This window comes from Sturnus vulgaris, chromosome 2, assembly GCF_052056855.1.
Source record: "Sturnus vulgaris isolate bStuVul1 chromosome 2, bStuVul1.hap1, whole genome shotgun sequence".
Classification (NCBI taxonomy): Eukaryota; Metazoa; Chordata; class Aves; order Passeriformes; family Sturnidae; genus Sturnus; species Sturnus vulgaris.
Window position 1 is genome coordinate 14,138,943 of NC_142244.1, and position 24,264 is coordinate 14,163,206.

At 35.2% G+C, this 24,264-nt stretch overlaps 1 protein-coding gene across 1 annotated transcript in view; it reads right to left on the bottom strand.

Annotated features, from left to right (window-relative positions):
- GBE1 (1,4-alpha-glucan branching enzyme 1) overlaps positions 1-24,264 on the bottom strand; it is a 138,115-nt gene that overhangs the window by 84,633 nt on the left and 29,218 nt on the right. Inside the window, exons 2-3 of the mRNA XM_014872980.2 lie at positions 19,961-20,130; positions 12,260-12,372 (exon numbers count right to left, since the gene is read on the bottom strand). Of these exons, the coding sequence (XP_014728466.1) occupies positions 12,260-12,372; positions 19,961-20,130 (283 nt within the window). The remainder of the gene's footprint in view (positions 1-12,259; positions 12,373-19,960; positions 20,131-24,264) is intronic.

The window sequence follows — 24,264 nt, forward strand, 5'->3', positions numbered from 1 at the left end:
CCCTCATAACTCCTCAATGTATATGAGGAGGCAGATCCCACTATTTGATATAAAAACCACAGCCTCCATTAAATAAAGCTTTTAAAATGCATATTGCTATAGCATTCAACACATGTCAAGTGAACCAAGCAAATTGACAAAAGCTTAGCCCTTCATCGCAAGTAACCTGGTTCACAGTTATTTAGATTTAAGTTAAAGAAAATCCTAGGCAAAAATAATCCCTGTATTTCTTATCCTATTATTACAGAAAACACTCCGAGAAGAGGATAAGTGCAGAGGAAAGAAGGAAATCCAAGTTTCCAACACAAACTAATACATATTACAAAACAGCAAAAAATGTTTAAGAAGAAAGAAACCAGTATCTCAAAAGAGTTACATTTACACTGCCCAAATTTAGATAGAATGAAACAGACAAAATTAACAGATGTAAAAAACTTGCCACCATTTGCATTAACCACCTCTTTGTGTGAAACACAAGATAAAGTGATACATTATCAAAATGTAGAGTACATGGACATCATGAATTTTTGTGTGTCTGCTGAGAGGGAAGTGTCTTAAAACAGTAAGCCTGTTTAGAACTCTACCAAAAAGATGTTTTTTCCCCCTTGTTTCCAGTGTCTCCACGATGGCTTTCCCACTGGAAACCTCTAACACAAGAATGTAGGAAATTCAAAGTAAGCCATGATGAATTTGCCTACATCAACTTTACAAATTGCTCACCTAAATAGTTCAGGGTTTTTCCCCACTTCCCCTAGCGGTAACCATTCAAAATCTTGATGAGACCTTTGATTGTCACATGATTCTGGCTTCTTCCAAGTGAGATATAAATACATGTAAATAAATGGTCTCTCAGAAATAAGTATCAGGAAGACAGAATGAAGCCCCTCAAAACCTGACACTGAAAAGTCAATTAGCTCTAAAAATGGACACGATACAGACAAACAATTTATAGAAGTACAACTGCAAAACAACAGAAGTGAAGACCTTAACCTATGCTTTTGTATGTACATCTTTTGTATGCAAAGGTTAAAAATTTATGTTTGGTATTCATTTTCCATTATAGAGATGTTGGGTGTATTTTCAAGGTTTCTGTCTGAAGTGTTCAGCATCTTGAAGTTTAGCATCCCAAACCACTGTAATAAGTGCTTTGGATTTCACAGATGAGTACACCCAACATATTAAAAACACGACCTTAAACCTGAGTTTTACAGTGTGAGTGCTATTAAGTGATTAATTTTGAAGAACTTTCAGATCTGAATAAAAACCACTAGAAAAACAAATGTATGTCTGGAGTGAGAGAAAACATAACCAACAAAGGCTGGCTTTGAAGGTATATAAAAACTAGTGTGCAGAAGTTCACTCCAACTTTCCAAATGCTGCACTGCTGGAAGACAAAGCAGGACCTACATCTCCCAGTAACATTAGTACCAAAGTGACAATGCTTTCCATGTCCATCCACTAGAGCATAGGAAATTCATGGAATGGGGAGTAGGTTGTAGGATAAAACTAAATATAGGGGCTATGAGTCTGTTTGATGATGTTTAGAACTCTCAAAAGCAGTTTATTACAGTTAAGGGGAAACCATCACTCTGAGGTCAGCCCAGTATCATAAAGGAAACACAATAACACACAGGAGCAATTCAGAAGCTGAAATAGGTCTCATTTAATATAATGATGCTGCCAGTGCAGGACAAGTGAGATTGAGAGGCCTTGATTTTTCAGGCATTTGAGACTCTTGGGTATCCCATCATTCTGCCTTTCCAAAATAACACAAGCCTTTTATATCACCCACAGTACAGCCAGCAACGCCTTCTGGATGTCTTGGGGCACTTAAAGGAAAATTCTGTTCTTACATTCAGGCAATTTTCAACCTACTGTGACTCAGGGAAATCGGCTGGCTTTTTAGAAACAGGCAACACACATTTTTTCTTAGACAATCTATAATGATAAAAAGTATGAAAGGTTCACAACAAATTTAAAAGTTTTGTCATAAATACAAATTCAGATAAAATGCAAATCCACGTGTAAAAATGGAGCTTAATGTGGCTGTGCTATTGTCATGACAGATGAAACTGCAATAACAGGCCACAAACTACCACATTTAAAATTCATATGTTTATGAGTATCCCTTTTTTCTTTGTGTTTGCCAACCTTCATCTTCTCTTCATATCAGCTCCATTTAAGTTCCCTAACTCTCAGAGTAAACACAAAAAAATCTTCAGAACAGTGTGAGAGAATAATTCAAGGGACAGTTGCACAAGATCAGACAACTTCTCTGCTCAGCAACCACTCCTTTAGCTTTCAGTGCCTGCATCTAAAGCAGACTTCAAATCCATACATGAGCATTTCATTTAATTATGATGTGTTCCCATAACGTGTCTGCCTCTGCTTCCACTAATTAGGAGACAGGCACAAACATTAGAAATAAAAAGCCGTACTGTCATTCCTTATTTTTCAGATATTTATTTTGATGTAAAAGTAAAATCTTCTGGACTAGTTCTTTAAAAAAATATATAAAGAATTTAGACGTATTTCTGTTGTTTGAGAAATTTGTTATGTGGTGGTTTATTATTTATACACAAGCGGGGGAAAGGAAAATTACAAAATGATAATAACTGATGAATATATGCAATCCAATAAATTGCTCTGAAACACTGTATTATTATTTCATTACTTTAATAGCTTGAAAACACTTAGAATGATTCTTGGTATATGTGGCTTTTAATACAATGATAAAATTAAATTGGCCATCAAACCAACAATAGCTAATAAAATGAGAGAGTGGACTAGCTTTAATATAAATATGGAAATGTCAGCAACTTGTTATATAAGGGCAATAAGCTATTATTTCAGATTTTACAATCTACAGTATTCCATTAGCTTCAGATCTATTCATTTCTGACACAAAATTATCCCAATATAAAAGCCACAGGAATACATGTGGAAACATATCTCATCTCAATAACATGCATCTGACTTCAAAGCAAGTTCAACACAAAGTATAACTCATGGGCAGGATAAGCTCTTAAAGACTCCCTAGAAAGTTATATTAGATGCTGTGATAACATAACAAGGTTTTTCTACTACATGAAATTTATTAGAAATTTAACATCAAGGTATTTCCTTCCCTCAGTTGTTCTAAAAGTATATTAAAATGGAAAACAATTGCTTGAATACCAAGATTTTTTTAAATGTGCACTGCACAAAGTAAAAATTTACATTTTTACTTTTGCTGTATATAAATAGGGTAACCAAGAAAAAAACACTACAGATTTGCAAGAATACAAAAGAATCTGACTCAATATACTTTGGACACATTGCTGCTGTAAGAAGACGTGGTCTTAAATTTTATTTCATAAATGCTGATCAGTTTCAAAGGCAGGTCGTGCATTCAAGATGCTAATACAATACTGCTATTTTCTTTTTCTTTAAATTGTACATCCTTTTCTCAACACCCTCAAGCTGCTCCAGAAATAGAATCAGAGTTGTTTAGATTGGAAAACACCATAGTGTCCCACAGCTAGCCCAGCACCGTGCTCACCACTAAACCATGTCCCCAACTGGCATATCCATGTGTTTTCTTGAAAACTTCTCAGGATGGCAACTCCATGATTTCCCTCTTCCAATGCATGACTATTTTTTCCTAATATCCAATCTACAACTCTTCTGGCACAACTGGAGGAAATTTCCTCTTTGTCCTGTCACCTGTTAGCTGGGAGAAGAGATCCACTCCCTGGAAGTACCTTCCTCTGTACACCCCTACCTGTCCTATTCATCCACAAAAAGAATCAATCCTGACTTTAGCACTCAGGACAGAACACATGGTTCTGATGATCTTTTGCCATTGGACAGTGTAAACTGAGGCCATTTACAACAGCAAATAAAAATCACATCACCCCCTCACCAACACAAGGAAATCAGAACAACAACTCTACAGGTCAGCAGCGATTTGTGAGGAGCACTGGAATCTAGAGGCAGAACTTTGGTATGTTTGGTTCTTAATGCATAGGACCACAGCAGAACACTTTCTGATAACACAGTGAAACTTGCTGAAGGGCCCAGGACTGGAATCTAGAGTTTCTTGTTTGAAAGTTCTCTTTAAAGCAGCTTTAGATATAAGTACAAAAGCCTGATAAAAACTTGGGATTGAACAGCATGGTAAAGATCATTATTCTGTAATTGCCACACTTTATCTGACATATTTTAGAGGCCAGATAATTTTTTCTCTTTAATAGCCTCAGAAATAGAAGGCAAGAAATGAAGAAGCAAACAGCTGCTGCACTAGTGCCTTACTCTTCTTGCTCCTGCACAGCCCTCTAACAAAGCTCAGGAGAGGCAGCAAGGAAGCAAAGGAATCAGAAGCTCTTCAACACTTCAGCTTCCCCAACTCAGGAGTATCTTCCCAAATGAACCTTCACCCAAACAGGTGGAGAAAGAATCATGGAAAATGAGAGATCTTTACAGAACTCAACTTCCCCTGAAAAACTTTACTATATATTATATTCATACTGCTCCAAATAACCAAGAAATCGAGTGTATCTGTCAAGATGCTTGTAGACTGAAGTTATTTCCTTACAGTGAATTGATCATAAACCTTGAAATGAAATTTTGCAAAGAACGGACATCATGTTGCTTCTTCCAGGCTGGTCTCCTTCCTAAACTGCAAATTGGTTATACTGGAACAAAAAAGCAATAGAACACTAGTCACAATATTCCTTCCTCCAGCTTTATTTTCCTGATCAATTTGTGATTACTATCAAAACTATATCAGCTGATACAAAGTTGTCTGCTTTGCTCTTTTTCTTCCTAACTGTTTTCTGAAAAAGAAACCTGCTAAAGAGACAAGCATTTGAATCAAATATTGAAAAAATATTCCTTAGTTATCAGACACAATAGTACGTTTTAGGTGGCTTACATGTTTAACAAAGTTCTGCAGACAAATCTATGCCGTTCAGAAATGATTGGAGAGAGATTTATTTGCTCTGTAAATATATCATGGCATCAGCTAGTACAATCTAAACTTATGGATATTAAATATTTGTTCACAATTCCCCCTTCTTTCCCCTTCTTCCTCAGGGAAAGAAAATAAATTAAGATTAAAATACTATCAAGATATGAAAGAAACAAAAGCCTATCTTCTAAGCCAAGTCATGAAGTCATGCTTTGATTTTCCAAAAGAGGGAGATGCAGCTCCATTTGTGATTTAAGTATTTCAATTGCATTGCAGAACTTCTGAACACCTTAACTAGTTTACTAGATCAGATTAAAAAGGAAATCTTTTCTTCTTTTTTCTGTTTTTGCGCTTCTCTTAGAAAACTAAGAGAAACTAGTATTAATAAAAAATACAGAAAGCACTGTATCATCTATTTGAATCAAAAAGTAATTCAAAAAATGGAGCCAGTAGCCTAGTATTATAAAATATCTATGCAGATAAAAATACCATAGGAAAATCAAACTGTCAAAACCCAAGAAATCATAGGAGAGTTGTTAAAAATGAAAGCAACATCACACAGAAACATTCCCAATTGATTTTAACAGTCAAGTGTATAGAAAATACTTCACTTAATCATCCAAGTACATGGATCTATAGCTGTTACCTACACAGGGTAGGTAAGGGGGACAGACAGTTCATAAAGGAAAAACACATCTGTACTGAAGGAAAGCACTCAAACTTTTCTTTCAGTCTAGAATCCCAATTTTGAAAACCCTTTTCCCCCAGGAAAAATCAATAAATCTGGAAAAACTCAAGGAAAACTGGAATCTCTAAAAAACACATTTGAAAAATATTTTCACTCCTTATGACTTAACCAGAAACAAGCTACTATAAGAACAGTGATGAAGCTCAAAGACTATAAAAATTTGTATGCATAATATAGAAGCATTCCTGTATCCATTATTAGTCTCTTAGTTAAGAGGCTTGGGGTACAAGAGCATGGTTTAAAAAGCAATCATAATAATAAAGCACATTACACATACAAGAAGTGTAACTTAGAGTTGTTTCAAGCCATGTCAAGTAGAAAAGAAGCTGATGACATGGACACCCAAGCATTAAGTATTACTTATCCTCAACTACAAAGGACAACTGCTGCAGAATGCACCTTGCAACTGGGTGGCTGTGCCACACTGCAGAGAACGTCAGGAGCTTTGCCTAGAAAGAGATCCTATCCTCCAAATAAAAACGATTCCCATGAGAATCACAGCCATGCTTATATATTCTTAATATGGACTCTCAAATTCTGTTTCAAGACCTCTTCTTTAAGATGTCTCCCTCTTTTCCTCAAGAAAAAAGAAAAAACACCAAACACATTTTGCTTACATGTACACCTAATAGTAATTGAAACAATTAGTCTTCTGTATGGATAAACTAAAAGTAAAATATCTTAAAGTATTTTTAAATAGCAAAACCTCTTACCAGAGAATTGTGCAATCTTCAAGTCACAGGAGAACTAAGCCTGCCAAAATAACTGAACAAATATATTCTAAAGTACTGAACTCAGTCTGCAACAAAGGCTCCAAAGAACAAGCCCACTGCATTACAGTGGTTCATCAGTGCTACAACCTCTCCTACGAGTCCATGAGGAGTTGCACATTGTTTGCTAAATCCAAACAGACAACATCGAGAGACCATTTACCTCCCAATCAGTAGGTAACTCCTCCTGCTGGCAAACTTCATCTGTAACCCAAAGAAGTCTGCAAGAACTTGCTGAAGGGTCATGGCTCACAATCACATGGTGAAACATGAAGGGTACTACCACAGAATTAATGTTCTGCTTACCATCAGCAGGACTTATATCCAGAAATGTATATGGTATGTGATTTAATTCTTGGTTAGCAACTTCAAAATCCCAGGAATACATGTCTGTTTCTTCTTGCACATAGGGTATGCACCACGATGCTACAGAACACTTGTTTCATTCATTTTTCAAATTTGCAAACCTGGTGATTGTTTTCTGGACTTTTTTGTTTTATGCCTTTTTTTTTGCATCCTACTGACCATTTAAAACATAACATTTAAGTGATACAGAACTTAGCAGACTGAGCAAGGATATTCCCTCTTCCCCCAAGCTAAGGTAAAAACCAGAATAATTAGAAATGTTTCTATGTGTACATGTACATGAAACAGCAAACAATCTTCAGGAATGTTTCCACTGAAATCAACTTTAGTACCTTTGTTCAGGGTACCCAAGACTCATTTCCCAACACTGGACACTTAAGATCCAGCTAGAGAGGGTGCTGGGCTATCATGACCAGGCCATGCTTTTGTCAAGAATGATTGAACCAGAGGATCCCCGAGGTCCCTTCCAACCAGTTATTCTGCGTTTCTATATTTACATCTTCCAACTCTGAAAATCCACCACATGTTTAACACTTCTGTCCCCAGAACCCTAGCCACCAGCCTGCCATTATTAATAGACATGCTGGGTTTTCACATTCTCATTAGAAACACGTTTTTGACTGCAGACTGCTTGAAGTGCATGAGACCTGAACTCCACACCAGTCTGGTACTATGCAGCTGCACCTCCTGAGCAGGAGGGTCAGCTGCAACACCATCTATTTCATTGGTGACAGTAATTGCACTTGATGAATTTTACTAGCAGTGGTTCCTTGACAGATTAACCTACCTGGTCACTATATTTGATTCCTTCTCAAGGTTTACAAGTCTAACACAGAGCATGCAGATCTACTATGAAGCATAGGATAGAGTGGTAAAAACTGTAAGGATTAAGTTTTAAAATTATTCTTCACAACTAGCTTTCCTCTACCCAGTACTTTATGAATACAAATGTACTTTTAGGTACTTTAAATCATGATTAATAAGCTGTTAATGTTCTGACTCAATGTAGATCTTTCTTTGTACACTTGAATATTAAAAAGGGTAATACATTTGGATTGGAAAACTAGAAAAACTATTAAAACCAATCACAGTGAACTTCGAAAGCATTTTGTACAAACTGATTAAAGAACTATGTTGTTCATGCTTGCCTCCATCTTATACTGGGGCCTTGGCACCTACAGCTGTCCAGCAATCACTGAAACCACTCAACATGCAAGAGTACCAGTAGAAAAATATTGTGTTAACAGGTGCACAAGCTATCAAATCTAGTCACCTCATTACAAGAATACAAGATGCTCCCTCAAAAAACTATGAGCATCACCATTTAAATACACAGAATATATATATACACACACAGAGACGTTAAGAAGAAAAGGGTAGAGACTTAACAAATAATGGAATACAGAGTTTTTTAGAAAGTTTCTACCACTCTGAGGTGCTCTTTCCAGGAAAAATAAATGAACTACATTTCATGAATATTCAAGTGATATTTAGTTGCATATATAGATTCATGTACATACCCAGCACATTGTTAGCTAAAGTGTCAGAGGAGTTTATTAATGTAAAAAATTATTGTTCTGGTAGTGATTTCAGAAATCACATATCTATTGTCATAACTAGAATATTGAACAATCGCTTCTATTTTAATATATCCTCTGCAGCTCAAAAAAGAAAATTTATTGGTTCTGCTACACAGATTCTTTTCCTAGTTAAATGTTACAGGGCAACTCTAACTCTAACTTCTTAAAGGATTCAATTTGCAAATTGTTTTCCATTTTCTGTGTTGTTCCTTGGCATGCCTGTAAATATTAAGCAAGTTCCCCAGTGCAGATATGAAGATCTCAATTTTTCCTAATACTATCTCTAAACTCCACTAACACTATTTCAAAATTAGGATCTTGCCAACTACAGTGAAAACTTAATTTACAGGTACATTTAAGCAGTTGGAAAAATCATTTATAAATAAACAGTAAAAGGACAAAGTGTAACACTGATTAAACTCCTGCATTAATAACATCATACATGATGAGACTTGCTATAAAAGTTTATCCATGAAAATTTTTAAAAAGCTTGCTGTGTGCTGTGAAAAGTAATTAAGAATATCAAAAATGAAGGAAAAAAATAAATCAGTCATTTTCCACCACAAAAGGTAAAAACTTGCACCCCAACTGCTATGACTGTAGAATGACAACCATGCTGATGTTTAAGGAAAACTTCTTTCAAATTACCTCATTAGAAACAATGAGGGGTAAAAAGGCTTCTTTAATAAAAGGATAACATTTGGCTTTGGGTTTAAATCTGTGCTCACTTGTGACATCTGTCAAAAGCTTAAAAGCCAGCACTAGCCTACCACAATAGCAACAATATTTGTTCACTGAACTCACTCTAAGCTCCCAACTGATCCATAGGAGAAAGAAAAAAAATACACTTTTCTAGCAGGTAACCTTATTTTGAAGATGGATGTCAAAAATCACCAGGGAGTCACTCAACTAACATAAGCATCCATCTCTTGACATAGAAAAGTGTCAGAAGATTTACAGAAGGTTTTTTAATTACTCATTTCCAGCAATGTTTATATTTACTTATGAAAAGACTGCCTGAAGAGCTACAGCAGACAGCCTGCTACTATTGAAAACAGGCAAACATTTTGACCTCTGCTCCTCATTTATTTTCACACGAAAATATTTTGTGACCTGATCTAAATTAGTGTCACCGACTACACTCCATCCATTTCCCATTCTGGCTTAGCTATTACTTATTTAAAAGAAATGACCTTGTTACCACTTCAGAACTTGGCATTTGCCTGCGTGGAACTGCGGATCAAAGCAGAGTAGACAGAAGCTAAAAGATAAGGACCTTCTGGAGGAGACATTTCTTCCCCTAAGAGAGATTAATCACCACAATAATGTCTGAAGTTGACTATTTTAACTTAAGTATTTAAGAATCATACTGGTAAAAGAAACTTTTAAAGCTGTGATTCCCTTAGGCTTCTTTAGCAAAGAAAAATGGGAAATACTTTCATTACTAGAAAGAAGTCTGTTGCTTAGTCTAGTGCAGACACCAGTGCCTGTGTATTTCAACATTATTTCTGCAATCTGCATAGCAATTTCCATCTGCAAACAATCAATAGTCTCAGCTTCTACATGAACAAAGAACAGCAAAACTGTGCTCTAACTAACCAAACATAGATATTTATGAGCAATCAAGTGTTTGAACCACGAAGCTCAAGGAAAACTTGCAGAAAAGCAGAAGCTTTCTGCACTCATCAGTAGAATGGGAGAGGATAAGACCAGCTGTAGCATGAGGGTAAGGGACATGCCTGCCATGTGAGTACTCCAAAAGCTTTTGTGATAAACCATCTTTAAACTACCTGAACTGAGACTTTTTTTGGTTTTTTCTCTTAGTCTCATCATCTGACTACATCACAAGTAGACCTTGTCAAGTGTTGGATTCGGTCCTGAAGGCACCATGGAACAAAAACAGTTTCAAGAAACATTATCAGCAAAGCTACAGATGAAGCTGGGAGTAGCTCCATATGGATGGAGTTAACAATTATGACCACATACACTCATGAATCAAGTTTCCAAATATTTGGTCCTTTTTTTTAAGGAATATACTCCACAGAAAGTTTGTTTTACATGCAGACATGCAGTCCTGCTTCAATAGCCTGTTAGATCACAACGTATTTTGACTGTCAGTGACAGCCACATAACTTAGTCTAAAATTGATGATGGAAAGAACAATTGAAGTGACAGGGTAGAAAAAGCCTAAAACAATAAAAAAATTAAAACTCACATCCTACTCTGCCAGTGGGTATCTTTTGGCTTTTCAGAAAACTCAGAGCAACTACAGCAGTACAGCAATTCATCTTGGAAGTACATCATACCAAGTGCAATCAGCAGCAATTCCACATACTAAAAAAATTATGTATAATGCGAATCTTGTTTTATGGAGTTTATATTTCAAAGAAAATGCTGAGCAGGAAGAAAATACTGTCAAGACCTGTACTTCAAAATAAGGAGATATGACCAGTGATTATCTAAGAGAAAAAAATCATCTTATGTTGCTTCAAAGGCATTTAAGAATCTATACTTTTTTTGCTACTATGTTAATAATTATCAACACTCATCATCATTCACACCTCTTATCTTTACAAAGATAATAGAATATTCTACACTAGATGAGTCGAGAGTTTTGCAGATAAAACCCAGAAGGTAAATTTAGCAACAATCAAAAAATCTAACCTACTTGCATCTCAAAACTATGGAAATATTAAATAGCTATTCTGCACTCTCACACCTTGCTGCAGAATCACTGCATTTCTGAGTTGCAGACAACAGTTTTCTTTCCTGTTCTGTAAAATAAAATCAGTTTTCTCATCCTTGAATGCTTATTCCTAAATTTCAATTTATCCATATTTATTACCAGGATGATTTCACAAGCCATAACAAAAAGCATAGAGATAAGCAAAAAACACTGAGTAAGCATTTCCAGAGCATTTTTATACATATCTTTGTTTTACAGATTTCTTGTTTCCCTAAGCTGATTTTCAGCAGAAAAATTAGGATTTTTTTTTTTAAATATTTTAGTTTTGTTGATGGGATCTCTGAAAATGTAGCAGAACTATACAAATGCTCCCAGTTTCTTAATTTTCCTAGTCTATAGGTAATTTTAGTATATTTCTTTCCTTTACACTTATTACTGCCCTCTATTAGCATGCAGTATCTCTGAAACTCAAGCTCTGAGCACAAATAAAGCACATCTCTGATTTAAATCAATTTCACCTAGAAATCATCAACTCTGCTATTAGCTGTCATTAAACGTATTTGCACTAAGCATACAGCTGTGGCATTTGACAGCTCAAATAAAATTTCCATTAATTTCTGGAAGAAATCATTTTAAACTCATAGATGCTCATGAAATACAACTGTGTTCAGTTTCACTTACTCAAGCCTTCCACTCAACACTGAATTCCTAAAGGGAAAGTACAAGTTTCACAAATCTGCAAGCACCATTAAAGCAACAAAAAAGTCACCTGAAAAGCCATGATTAAAAGTATTGAAAAAATTACCAAAGTATTGAGATTTTAATAGGATCTTAATAATATATAGTTGCATCAAATACAGAAAGATTTTTCCTATACATTACTTAATTCTTCTTTTTCAGATTATCAGTTTGTAAACTGTTTTCCTCTTACACCCTGGTTCAATACCCTACAATTACATTTCAGCCACATATGCCTGCTCCCAAAATCTGTCTGTGGTGCTTAATGTTTCACTCCTTTAGGTCACTTTGCTCAACCAGATAAACTGATTCTGCTTCTTAGAACAATTAGAAGATGATAAAGTTACCTAAAAGAAAATAAAACAGACAGTAAATGAATAAGAAGGGTTACAAGAGTTAGAGTAAGTCTAGAACCAACACCTTTAGCTTTGATCCATGGGGCACAGGAGACTGGCCATCTTCAGGTGGAATGAACAATTCCCACTTCCCATATTCCAACTTCTTATATGGATGAGAAAATGGATTCCAGCCATCTGCAATAGAAGAAATAATACTAAGTGTTCATCTTGAAATGCATCCAATTACAATTCAAAGGCAAAACTCTAGAGTTCCATCTTTCTCAGAATAAACTTCAGTGAGAGCAGACACAAATACTTTTATACCTGATCCTGCACACACATTCAAAAGGGGTAAAATGAAATGCCAGAATTTTAAGTCTTCAGGAAGATTCCTTGGTCATTAAAAGACATTAACTGAAGCAAGCTTAAATCCCAAAATTCAAGATTTTTGGTCATCTTTGGATTTACGAAGCACTGGAGATGTGCAAGGATGGTCATTACAACCTGTCCAACTGAACAGACACCTGCCAAGGGAGTCTGGAGTGCCTGTAAGCACATTCAAGGTTAATTCCTATGAGTGGAGTGAAGATATCACTTCTGAACTGACACACCAGAGTCATCTCTAGGCTAGAAGGAAGTAACAAGGTAAGTGAAAATTACTTTTCTATTTTTTCCTTGAAACATCTATTTCACATAGTTCGAGGCAACAGATTCAAGCTAAATAGGAACCAATCAACACAGAAAACTGAATTACAAGATGTTAAAGCAACATGTTAATCTCCCTTCATGCTAATCTATTTGCATGTCAGAAATGTAATGATAAAAAAAAAAACAAAAAAACCTCAACAAATCAAAACTCACATCATTGAAAGAAGAATAAGCAGCCTTCAGTTTAAGAATATTGTATAAATATCAGTCTTGTATAAAACAACATTGCTACTAAACATGTCAGGGTTAAAAACGTTTCAATAAAAAAAACTGGACAGTTAAACTGAAGCAGGATCATCACTTTTGCCACCATGGAAGTCACAACAGGGGAGGTAGAGAAATGAAGAAGTTCTATTCATCAGCATATGGGTTTTCATAAACATGAGCAATAACAAATATTATCTGCTATGCAACAAAAGGATGATCTTCCCTAGCAATGTATGGATGTGTTGAGCTTCAGAGAAAGACCAGAGTGCTTTCAAAGTTGCTGGTTGCATTTGCACAGCTGTTTAAACCCAAGAACTGCCAATCTTTAGTTAAAGAACATTGAAAGAGACAAATTAAAGAAGGCTACACAATGTGACAAAAATAACTATGCCAGACAAATATTCTGGTACCTACTCATTTTACAGTGGACAGTAAAACAGAAATGCAATTAATTCTGTATTTTATTTAGATGATAGTTTAGTAAGTACTTTCCCCCTGCTAATATGTGTAATTTTGCTCCACTATCCAAATACTTAAAACATGATAAAAACTATCACTTAACTGCAGAAGAAATCTTGCATATTAGTAAGATTTAGATGGCTCCTCCCCCTTGGCTTTACACCAAAGTTTCAATCAAGAAAAATAATTAAATAAGAACTACTAATATCTACTAGGACCAACATCAAATAAACAATGCTTTGGCAATTAAGCAATACTCCTTAATAAAATGTCTAAACTGCAAACTATAGATAGCATTTATAAATTATATTTTTTTTTTATTTTATTTCAGAGCATGGTAAAAACATGCAGAATACAGCACTTTAAAATGTTGGGTTTTTTTCTAATTATAAGGAGCTAGACTGTCTCAAATAAACATTCCAGGCAAAAACGAAAAAAAAACAGAAAAAAAGATGAAAAATGTAACAAAGATGTTAAGAAGTTGCAAGAAATTTGCTTTAAAAGCCGATTAGGATTTATGATAGTCAAGATCCATCTTGGGGGACTTACTCTAAATTCTTTCCATCTGTTTCTCCCCTCAGATATAGCATCATCTTCATGGCTTCTAATGAAACTCTTTCCAATGGAGCTACACCTCTTGATTCAATGCACAAACTGAACCACGTATGCCAGGTAATGAATATTGAGCAAAATTAAACGTTACAGTAAAAAAAGTCTTAGGCCCAGTTTTTGTAAAACTCATTCAGGAGAACCTGCACGGAGTTAATCACGTTCACCAAAACCATTGCATTCTTACAACATTAAAAAAATTCTCATGACCTCTACCTAAAACCACATCTCTTCCCTGCTTCAGAGAGGGAATGGTTACATCTCTCCACCTATTTAAATATTTCTGTTCTCTACAGACAGATTTGATAATTCCACCGATTGCCTGAACTTTCCCCTTCACCTGCCAGCAATGCCAGATGCTCCTGTTAATCCCTCCTGTTCCCAGCCACAGCCCGTCACTGCAAGCCTGTGGGTCATGATTTAAAAATAAATGCAAAGCATTACCCATCTGCCCCAGATGGTCCAACTCAAACCCACTGATTATTAATTATGCCTGGAGAGTAGCTCACTTAGAAAGATTATAACAGAAAACATTGCTTTGTATTAATGCCAAAAGCATAAAGAACATAGAACACCCTGAAAACTGAAGATTCCCTTCAAAGACAGAGTGGTTCATGCTTCTCTCAGTTTTACTGCTTAGTTTTCTGACTTGTCAGCAAAACTCAGCCAAAAGTGCCTAAGGGAAGAAAAGAAATAAACAAACTCAACTAACCAACAAGTGATTAGTAGACTATTATTAAGATGAAAAACAAAAAGTCCAAAGCAATAGCTTAGTTTGAGAACAGAGACTTCAAAGATTCTGCCAACAACACAAAGAGGAAAAGGCTGAAAAGATTACCAGCAGAAGTTCAAATAATCAGAATAGGTATTGGGGAAAAAGGACATCATCACAGAACACCCATAAGCCATACACAAAGGCAAAAGCTTCTGTGCTAAAGTTCAAGCCTCAGCTATGACAGAAGACATCTTTGATAGCCTGGTACTTTGTTTTGTCTCATCTCTCTGATTGGATCTTCCAAACTCAGCCAATTATTTAAACTTACATCCTACCTCAGCAACAACAGGCACAAGGGAACTTCTTGCTCAAAACTACACCCCTGGCATGCCAAAGAATCATGAACTGAGCTTTAATATAGAACAGAATTCAAAGCTATAAAGGTTTGGGGTCTACCATTTGTGACAAAAACTCAATTTAAATGCATATTTCCAGCTAAACGACAATTTGAGTGACTTCTTGTTCAATCTCCTGATCTTGTTTTCACATTGACAAGGACAGAGCCATACACCTCTGAGGCTCATGCCTGAACTTGGAGTTTCACACAAGAAATTAACACTTCTCACAGAGGAAAAGAGTTCTTCTCGCACATTAACCAAACAATTGACTTTGTCCAATATAAGAGCTGTAGTTGTTTTTTCAAAAGTGAAAAATCTTTATAAACTAAGGCTGAATTCTCAAGTGAAATCAAATCTCTTAGAGTGATTGTATTTCTACTTATTTTTCTGATCAACTACATGCCTTAAAAGAATAGAGACTTCAGCAAGCACAGCATCCTTGAAGAAAGTCAACCAGACAACTATCAGCTCAGATAAGGGAAAGAGCATCAAAATCCCAGTATCCCAACATGACACCTGCATTCCACTTGATTAGAATATGAAATCAGAACAGAACTGGAGAGATTCTCCAGGGACACTGTTCTGTTCTACACAGTGGTCAATTAGGTCTTCCTCGCCTCACATTAATAATTTTTAAAGCAGATTAAGATGATGATCCTGCTCCTGAGCTACTGGAAACTGGAATTAGCTCAAACACTGACATAAAAACAAGTGTCATTATTTCTCAGATAGGATGTTTCCCTGTATATTAGTTCCACCTTATATTACAGTCTACTGCTTTCAATCATCTGCACCCACAAAAATAACACTGATTTTACTCATCAAATGTAGGTATTTTTGGATAAAAATCTTGGAAAGAAGCAGTAAGAAATTCTGTATAATATCATGACAGTACCTAGAACTCATTTCAGTAAAAATCTGGAATAAAAAAAACCTCTAAACATTCTGATACATCAAGTTTGTAGTCAGCTGTCAGATACCCAGATTATGAAGTACACTGCCTTAAGGTACTCTCTTTTCACTCTGAAGGGATCCTGTCAGAGTTTAACTAATAGATAAATATCCTCCCAGAACCAACTGCCCTATCGTCCCCTCTACCCTCCAACCACAGCAGAAGTTTTCCACAGTAGTGTAAGAAAAAGGAAGCAGAAACCAAACGAAACAAGCAGGCATTCCAGACTAACCAACACTTTAGATCAATGTTAGCTGAGAAGGAGGAAAAAGACGACAAAAAAAACCAGAAACCACAAATATAACAAAGCATTATAGCAAATGCTGACTTTAAATTAATATATGCATACTCACCCTCAGGCTTTTTAAAACCAGTAGCTTTCTTTCTAAAGTTAAGGAATTGTTTACAGATAACTCACTGAGCCTCTGCATGACCAAATACAAATGAGAGTGTTCTAATTCCCAAATAAATTCTGTGGGTTACTCTCAAAACTCACATCTCAGTGACTTATTTTGAAATAGTCAGTTGTAAAGCAGAAATAAATTGCCAGTAGTCACTGGGTTCCTCAGCAATAGAGCAGGCAAATAAAATATTCAGTGTTATCACTGAGAGCTTTTGAAGGAACTATAATGTTGATAGAGCCTCTACTATTGGAAATTCAGCTGACTAATTGCCTCATACACTTGATTTACTGAGATGCTGAAAGTACTAATTGACAAATCTTAATGTTTTTGGATGTTCATTCAATACTTCTTAGAGTAAACCATCGTACTAGAACACCAACAGATATAATACTTTTTATCTTCAATTATGATGCTGTAAAGAGACAAAAATAGCTCTGAAAGCATTGGGATTTTCTTGAATTAATGTTTTTATTCTCCAATCCACTTACAGATTTGTGTGCTATTACAGTTTCTACCTTTTTTTCCCCCCAAAATGCATGGTGATATTAAGAATTTTTCTATAAACTGGAGCTATCCCATTCATTAAAAGTTTCTCAGAATAAGGTATAAAAATACTATAATTTGGGTCAAAACACCTTAATAGCAAAGCTTTTATTGTTCATTATGAGGCATAACAGTCACTCACAAAAAACTTTACATGTACAGAACTGAGGCTTCACATATATATAATTACAGAAGTAAATTATTCATGTTTATCTTATGAATAATTCATAAGAAAGATATTATCAACTATCAGCTTAATTATAAATTTGGAAAAAAAAAGTTCAAGGTCTCTGTACACAACCTGTACTTGCCATTTTAATTTTTACTAGTTTTTGATCCTCATTAAACTTAAGATGAAATAGCAGGCACTAACACTTTGTGTCTTTATATCAAACATTAAGATATTCTTAGACAATACCATATTATTAAGGAAAACATTGCTATCCATATCCAAAAAAAAAAACCAAAAAACCCATGAATTGACAGGTTTTATATTCTATGCCACCATATTTCAGTTTAAAACCTAAAGAGCTTCTGTCATCCAAGTTCAATGTTTATTTCTTTGTCTAAGATTTCCAACTTCCCCTGATGAGGTTACACTATGGTTCTTTTTATAAAAAAGTTTTATTAAAAAAAAATCTTATTAAAAGCAATCGTGATATCCAATTTAAATACAATATAATCATAAATTTAGTCTAAGTCTTTAACCTGCTTGAAAACTTAAAAAAGGTTAAAAGGATTCAGTTTTAATTAAACATATCTGTAGCAATCTGACTCTAAATCTTAGGGTTTTGCAATCCAATTTCCCATGAGAATATTATTCAAGATCATATGAATTGAATGACAATCCTCCATTCCTCCAGTCTTTCCAAGTATGCTATTGTCCCCTTTGGGAACGAGTACTTTACTATGGCTGGCTGATATATAGGAGAAATGGTTTTTCCACATTATAATAATTTTTTTTTAATTTTTTGTTCTTATTGCCATATTTCATTAGTATCTAGATACAACTACTCTAAGATATTACTCCTAAATTGCTGCTTCATATGATGTATTACATCAAATATTTTAAATGAAGTAGGGTTTAGAAAACTATTCTAGTGTTTAGCTACCCTATTCTGGTGTACATATACTTTCCCTCTCCCAACCTGTTAAGCCAATTTGCAAGTTATAGCCTCTTTTCAAAATATTAAACATATGATTAAAACTCTGTTTTTAATATTACAATCTCTTAAAATACATATTTAAAACAAATGCACTCTAGTCTTTAGCTCTGTTGAGAAATTTAACCTGCATCCATCCCATGAAACTCTTGAGCAATGGGTGAGGTTTGAGCAAGTAAATAAGGGACAAGGAGGAAAAATTCCTGCATGTTTACACCTATAAAATTGACCTATGAAAATAACCTGATCTAGCTGCCTTGCAGTCTATATTAATACCTGAAATCACCATTATCTAGCAGTAGGTGAACTATACACGACCCATTATTCAGTGTTGAATTAGAAGACAGAGCCAGTTTCAATATTAAAATACAAGAACTACACTAACCTATTTATCAATGTCTATTCCAATAAAATGGCAAGCAGCACTTCAAGAAAAGATACTTTATCATTCACTATGTTAATCTTATCAACAGAATCAAGGCTGAAAACAGTGTTGCACTAACTTTTCTGTTTGACTTCTGCATCAAAACCAGGATTTTTTTTTTATTAAAACCTTCCTAAAATAAAGATATTTTTCTTTCAATAGCTTCCTCAGACAGGGTAAGGAATGGCCAACATTTAGGTTTGTGTTTGAGTAGTAGTTAACTTCTTCAAATGACTTTTTTTCATATTGCTTCTTTGCAATATAAAGACACTGAACACCCCCTAGATCAGTATCTTTGCAAAATCTGCATGCTTCTGAAACACAGTTAAATGAACAAAATAATTTCACAGATAAAATCCCTGTTCAGTAAGAACCAGCAGTGAAAGACCTAGTACTTTGGCAGATCTAACTGAAGAGAGAGCAGAGGTGAAAAGGAAAAACAAAACTCTTCAAAACTCTAAACAAAAAGGAGAACAAGGAACTTGAAGAGCAATGATGAATGTCACTTATATTTAAAAGTTTTAGAACACAATTTGAGTGTAGCTGACGTTCAAATAAAAAGCAAATTTATATTCTTGTTTCAAATTCAAAGGGAATAGTCTTCCTGTTTCTCAGAGCAAGCAATGCAATTCCTCCATGTAATATTGCCACATTCCCATTCTGCTAACATCTTTCCTTCTTCTGCCCTCACAAAAACAGAGTAGCTACTCTTTCAGTAATATTTACTTTGATTTTAGGCTACCATATTCCAGGAGAAGTTTTGTCTAAACTCTCAGGATGGGTGAGAATTCTCAAGGGCCTTAGTCCTTAGACAATGCTGTTGCTTGATCATTAAAAGAAGATGAAGCAAATTATTTCACTGTTATTTTTGCTTCTCTGCATATAGTTTTATAAAAGCCTAGTTATAAAGCTTTAAAAAGAATTTCAGGAAGTTTAGATACAGCCTGGAGTTGCAGTGTGATCCCATGTGACATGAGTCATTGTCTTTGGGGTATTAAAGAAATGCATAACACTGACCATGCAACAGAAACACATCTTCATAGGCTATTGCAACACAGAGGAAAAGATTAATCATTTAAACCATGACATACATTTTTTACTATCAGAATTTCATCATTGTGACAAAATTTTCTTTAAAAAAAAGAGACTACTGATGTAAAACATTTTGCAGGGGAGAAGAAATATTCCTAAGAATACTTACTGAAGTCACCTGCAAGAAACACTGCTTCTGCTCCTGGTGCCCACTCCTTGCAGTATATTCCACCATCTGCAAGCTGGTTAACTCCAAAGGTTTTGTAACTTTTTGTAAATTTATCAAGGCCACCTTCACTTTCCTCAATGTTCTTCAAGTGGTTGTAAAACAGAGAATACCTTGCAATGAAGACAGAGAACAATTTTTAGAAAGATTAGCAAGAGTCTCTCTTACATTAATAAGTGTAAAAACCTAAGAAAAAACTTAAATGAAACACACTAACACAAGATTCACTGCTCTCTACTGGAATAGAAAAAATAAAGCAAATACAAACCACACAATTTTTTCACGGTTGTTATCCAGTCTAAAATGGCAATCTTCGTGTTTGTCAGTGCTTTCTCTACTTTACAGGAACATTTTGCACTTTCAGTCTAAAACTACAGCTCCTGACTGGCAGCCAAGAAATCCCAGTATTAGTACACAACAGGAGAACTTCACACTCTGAACAGCCTAGCACTTTTCCTTCCATCTCATTAATATCAGACACAAGCCTCCTAGGGAGAGCTGGATAGGCCTGCCACATCTCTCACAGCCAGTTTTAATAGACAGACAATCTCAGGCCACTGAAAAGTTTGCAGTACAGCATGTCAGCATGGACAAACCCATCTGGTCCTTGCAGAAAGGGGCTCATTAGGCAACCTCTTTACAGAGACAATCAGCAAGGCTTTGCAGTCAGTCCCTGACACTGCAACCATTTGGAAAAAATCATATCTTCATAAAAGTAATTATTTAGACCATACCCTACTTACGCCAGTAGGAATTGAAATGCCCTAAACCTCTAACATAAAAGAACTCTAAGCTGTTACAGGCAAAGTTTTACGTATTTTGCTATGTTTTTCTCCAAGTAGGTTTTTGGAATTGATGGTAACATCAGGGGTACAATATAAACGAGAGAATCAACCTTGACCCCTAAATTATGAGCTATTCTGTGCAGAAGCACAGATAAAAGATGGAGTTGAGCACTTAATGCTACCTGTACAGCTTTTTTGTTGTTTGTAGCAAGACACTCCTGAGGTAAATTAGAAATGTGTTTGTCTTTTCACAAATGGTCAAGACTCTTCTGAAGTGTATAAAAACCAGTAAGAACCCCAGCAAAACTAAACCTGTCTGCCTTATTACACTTCCTACATTTTACAATATGGAATAGAAATACTAAACCAGCATGGAATAACACCTTGTTGCTTAAGGAAAAAGAAGCAGCAGTCTATTTGCAGTGTCAGGATTTAGAACTCTGTGATTTGTTGCAAAGTTCTGATTTTTTTGGCCCTTAATTAGTTCTAAGTAGAAGATTAAAATGTCTAATTATTAGTTAAGGTAAACAGCATTACCTATATTAATTTTAGAGTACTAGGACTACCTTTAAGGTTAATCTCCCAGTGAGTTTTTATTATTTTATTATTAAGACTGAGGATCATCTTTAAAGGGAGAAAGATTTGAAAATGCCTCCAGGATACACTGTAGCAAATACACTCATAACTATTTTTGCCCATCCACCTGCATTATTTCTTTAAAATTTGCTCATGGGTATAATCCTCAGAAGTGCATTACTAACTACTAGTGCTCTGATAATCAATTTCATTTATGTCCTTGAGGAAAAATATTTTGTCAGATTTCCAGCTATAAATGTATTACACACATATACAAACTCAATTGACTGACTTACATTTTAAACAATTACAATCACAAAGATTTATATAAAGCTTAAATACAGAAACAGAGCAAGTCACAAACAGCCTCAGAATTTTAATATATATCATCTGGTAAATTCAAATTATTTTTGAAGGGTTCTCCTCGGGGAAAAAAAAAAAAACAAAACAACCACAATAGCTGTGAAATTTAAGTCATTCTTTAAAATATTGTAGGATATAAACAACATAGTTATATACATATAGATATATGTTTTGTGTGTATGTATATATATTTAATTGGTTAAGGGGAAAAAATAATAAGAAGTATATTTGGAGTGTTATCTGCAAATCCCTGTTTCTCTGCCATGCATAAGCTGTTTCAAAATTGTTGCCTGTCACATTTACTGCTTCCACCTTGTTCCACTGTGGCTGAAGCAGGATCTGTTTTACTACAGGTAGCTGCTGTAACTTCAGAGAAGAGCTAACTGAAGCAATGAGCTTGACACAGGTAAAATAAAGGAGGAGGTTTTGAAATCTGTTATCTAACCAAAATTTTTCTTTTCCTCTCCACTCTTGCCACAAATACATTGTCACAGCTTTAAGAACATGACCAGTTGGATGTGGTATTTCCCATATTGTGCAGAAAGTATAAGGAATGGTGCTCTTCATTTTTAAATAAAAGTCAGTCACAAACCCTTGAAAGCTGCAGAAAAAGGAAATGAATCCTCTATAGCCAGAAAAGAACAGCAGGCCATAAAGAAGGACAGAGATATCAGAGCAGAAAAGAAAGAGACTATGATTCACATCACCTAGAGGTGCAACACATGCCCCTGGCCTACTCCTCTTCCTCAGCACAATCCCTCCCTAGGAATCAACCCCATCCATCTCACTACAAAAAAAGCCTCTAACAAATTCAGGATTTGAGTGTGCGATGGAAGAAAATGGACTTTCAGAAAGCAATTATGTGCTTCTTTATCTCTATCTTCTGGGAAAAAAAAAAAAAAAAAAAATCAGTAATACAGACATTGTAAACTCCTGATTCTTATCATAAAAGCACTAAGAACACCCACTGCTTCAATTTTTGTCTTTCAGTAAATTCAGAGTTTAAGCAAACCATAACACAAAGAGTCCATGGCATTTAGTATATTAAATGATGAGTGTTGTTGTAAAAAAGACTACTCTTTGCTCACTTTGCAAAGAGTGCAAGATTACATGCTCAATAAATTATTTCTTTGGGGGAGAGAGAGAGGAGGCAAGAAAGGGAACGTATTAGAAGAATTGTTGAGCTGGGATTTACAACATTTTTACACTAATTACTTACAGACTTGGAACAAGCAACACAGCATCATGTACATTGAGTAAGAATGTTCCTATTGGTATGGAAGCATGTTGCTTTTAATAGACTAAATTAATTCAGGTATTATTACTGCATCACATTGCAGAAACAAAGATTTTTTGCAACAAATAATGTTCTCCAATTGATTTAAAATTATAATCTAGAAAAAATTTATTCTTTTTAACCACCACCTGAGATTATCCAGTAAGGAACTGTAGTTTGCTCAAAGCTCACAAAAAAGCTCGCCAACTCCTGAAACGGATCAATTACTTTTGCTATGAATTCCAAAAACTCATCTCAGGAGATATATTTCATCTGGACACAGAGCAACATTACTGGTCACAGAAGACCTTGTCAAAGGCAGAAAGGCCTTGTAAAGCAGCAACTGTAACCTGTTGCTTCTTAGAAGGAAAGGACTGAGTTAAGTACATGCTCATGTCCAGATTTAGGGAACTTTAAGGTTTGGCTTTCACAGATACTTCGACTTTCATTTCTACACTACTAAGGCTTGTTAAACACTGGGTATTTTTTTAAATCTTCCAAAGTGACATCCCAAGATTACACACAAAAAATGACAAGAAATATTTTGGCTTTGTTCAACCAATTCCTAATATTTGTATTGTCCACTAACAGCATACAAGTCTTAAAACTAGAGAAAAACACTTGATTAAGAATACATTTTGTGATCTCCTCTTCAACACTGAAAGTTATGTCATGTTCAGCTATGCCTATATATACTTGTATGACATGATAGACTCTGAATGCATTTCATAAGCGAAAATCTCAACATTCTGGACATGGGAACACTCAATCTCAGCATCTAGAGCTCTAAGTCACAACAAGAGACTGACTTTTGCCTTCACACTTTTCAAGTTCTCAGATACTGCAAAGTCTCTTAAGATTTTGCAATTTCTCAGCATTAACGTTAACACTGATGAGAATTACAAGGTAAAAAACGTACCCAACTATGACTTGAGAAGTAAAACCATTACCTTTGGGACAAAATAAACCAAAACTGAGCAATAAGAGGATACACAGAACTTTTGAATAGAGCATCTGAAGTGACTGAAAGAAGTTGCACGTGAAGTCCTTTACTACAGTTACAGCAACACACATGAGACAAGTGCAGGCAGCAGAAGAGAGGCTGCTTATGGTGTATTCCCGGCTCCTGGAGCTTTTATGAAAAAACAAGGTTTTCAAGTCCCATATTCATTCATCTAGCCTCTTAATAGATCAATGCTTCTTAAAACTGAGATACTGACATTGTTGTCTTCAGACTTACTGAAAAT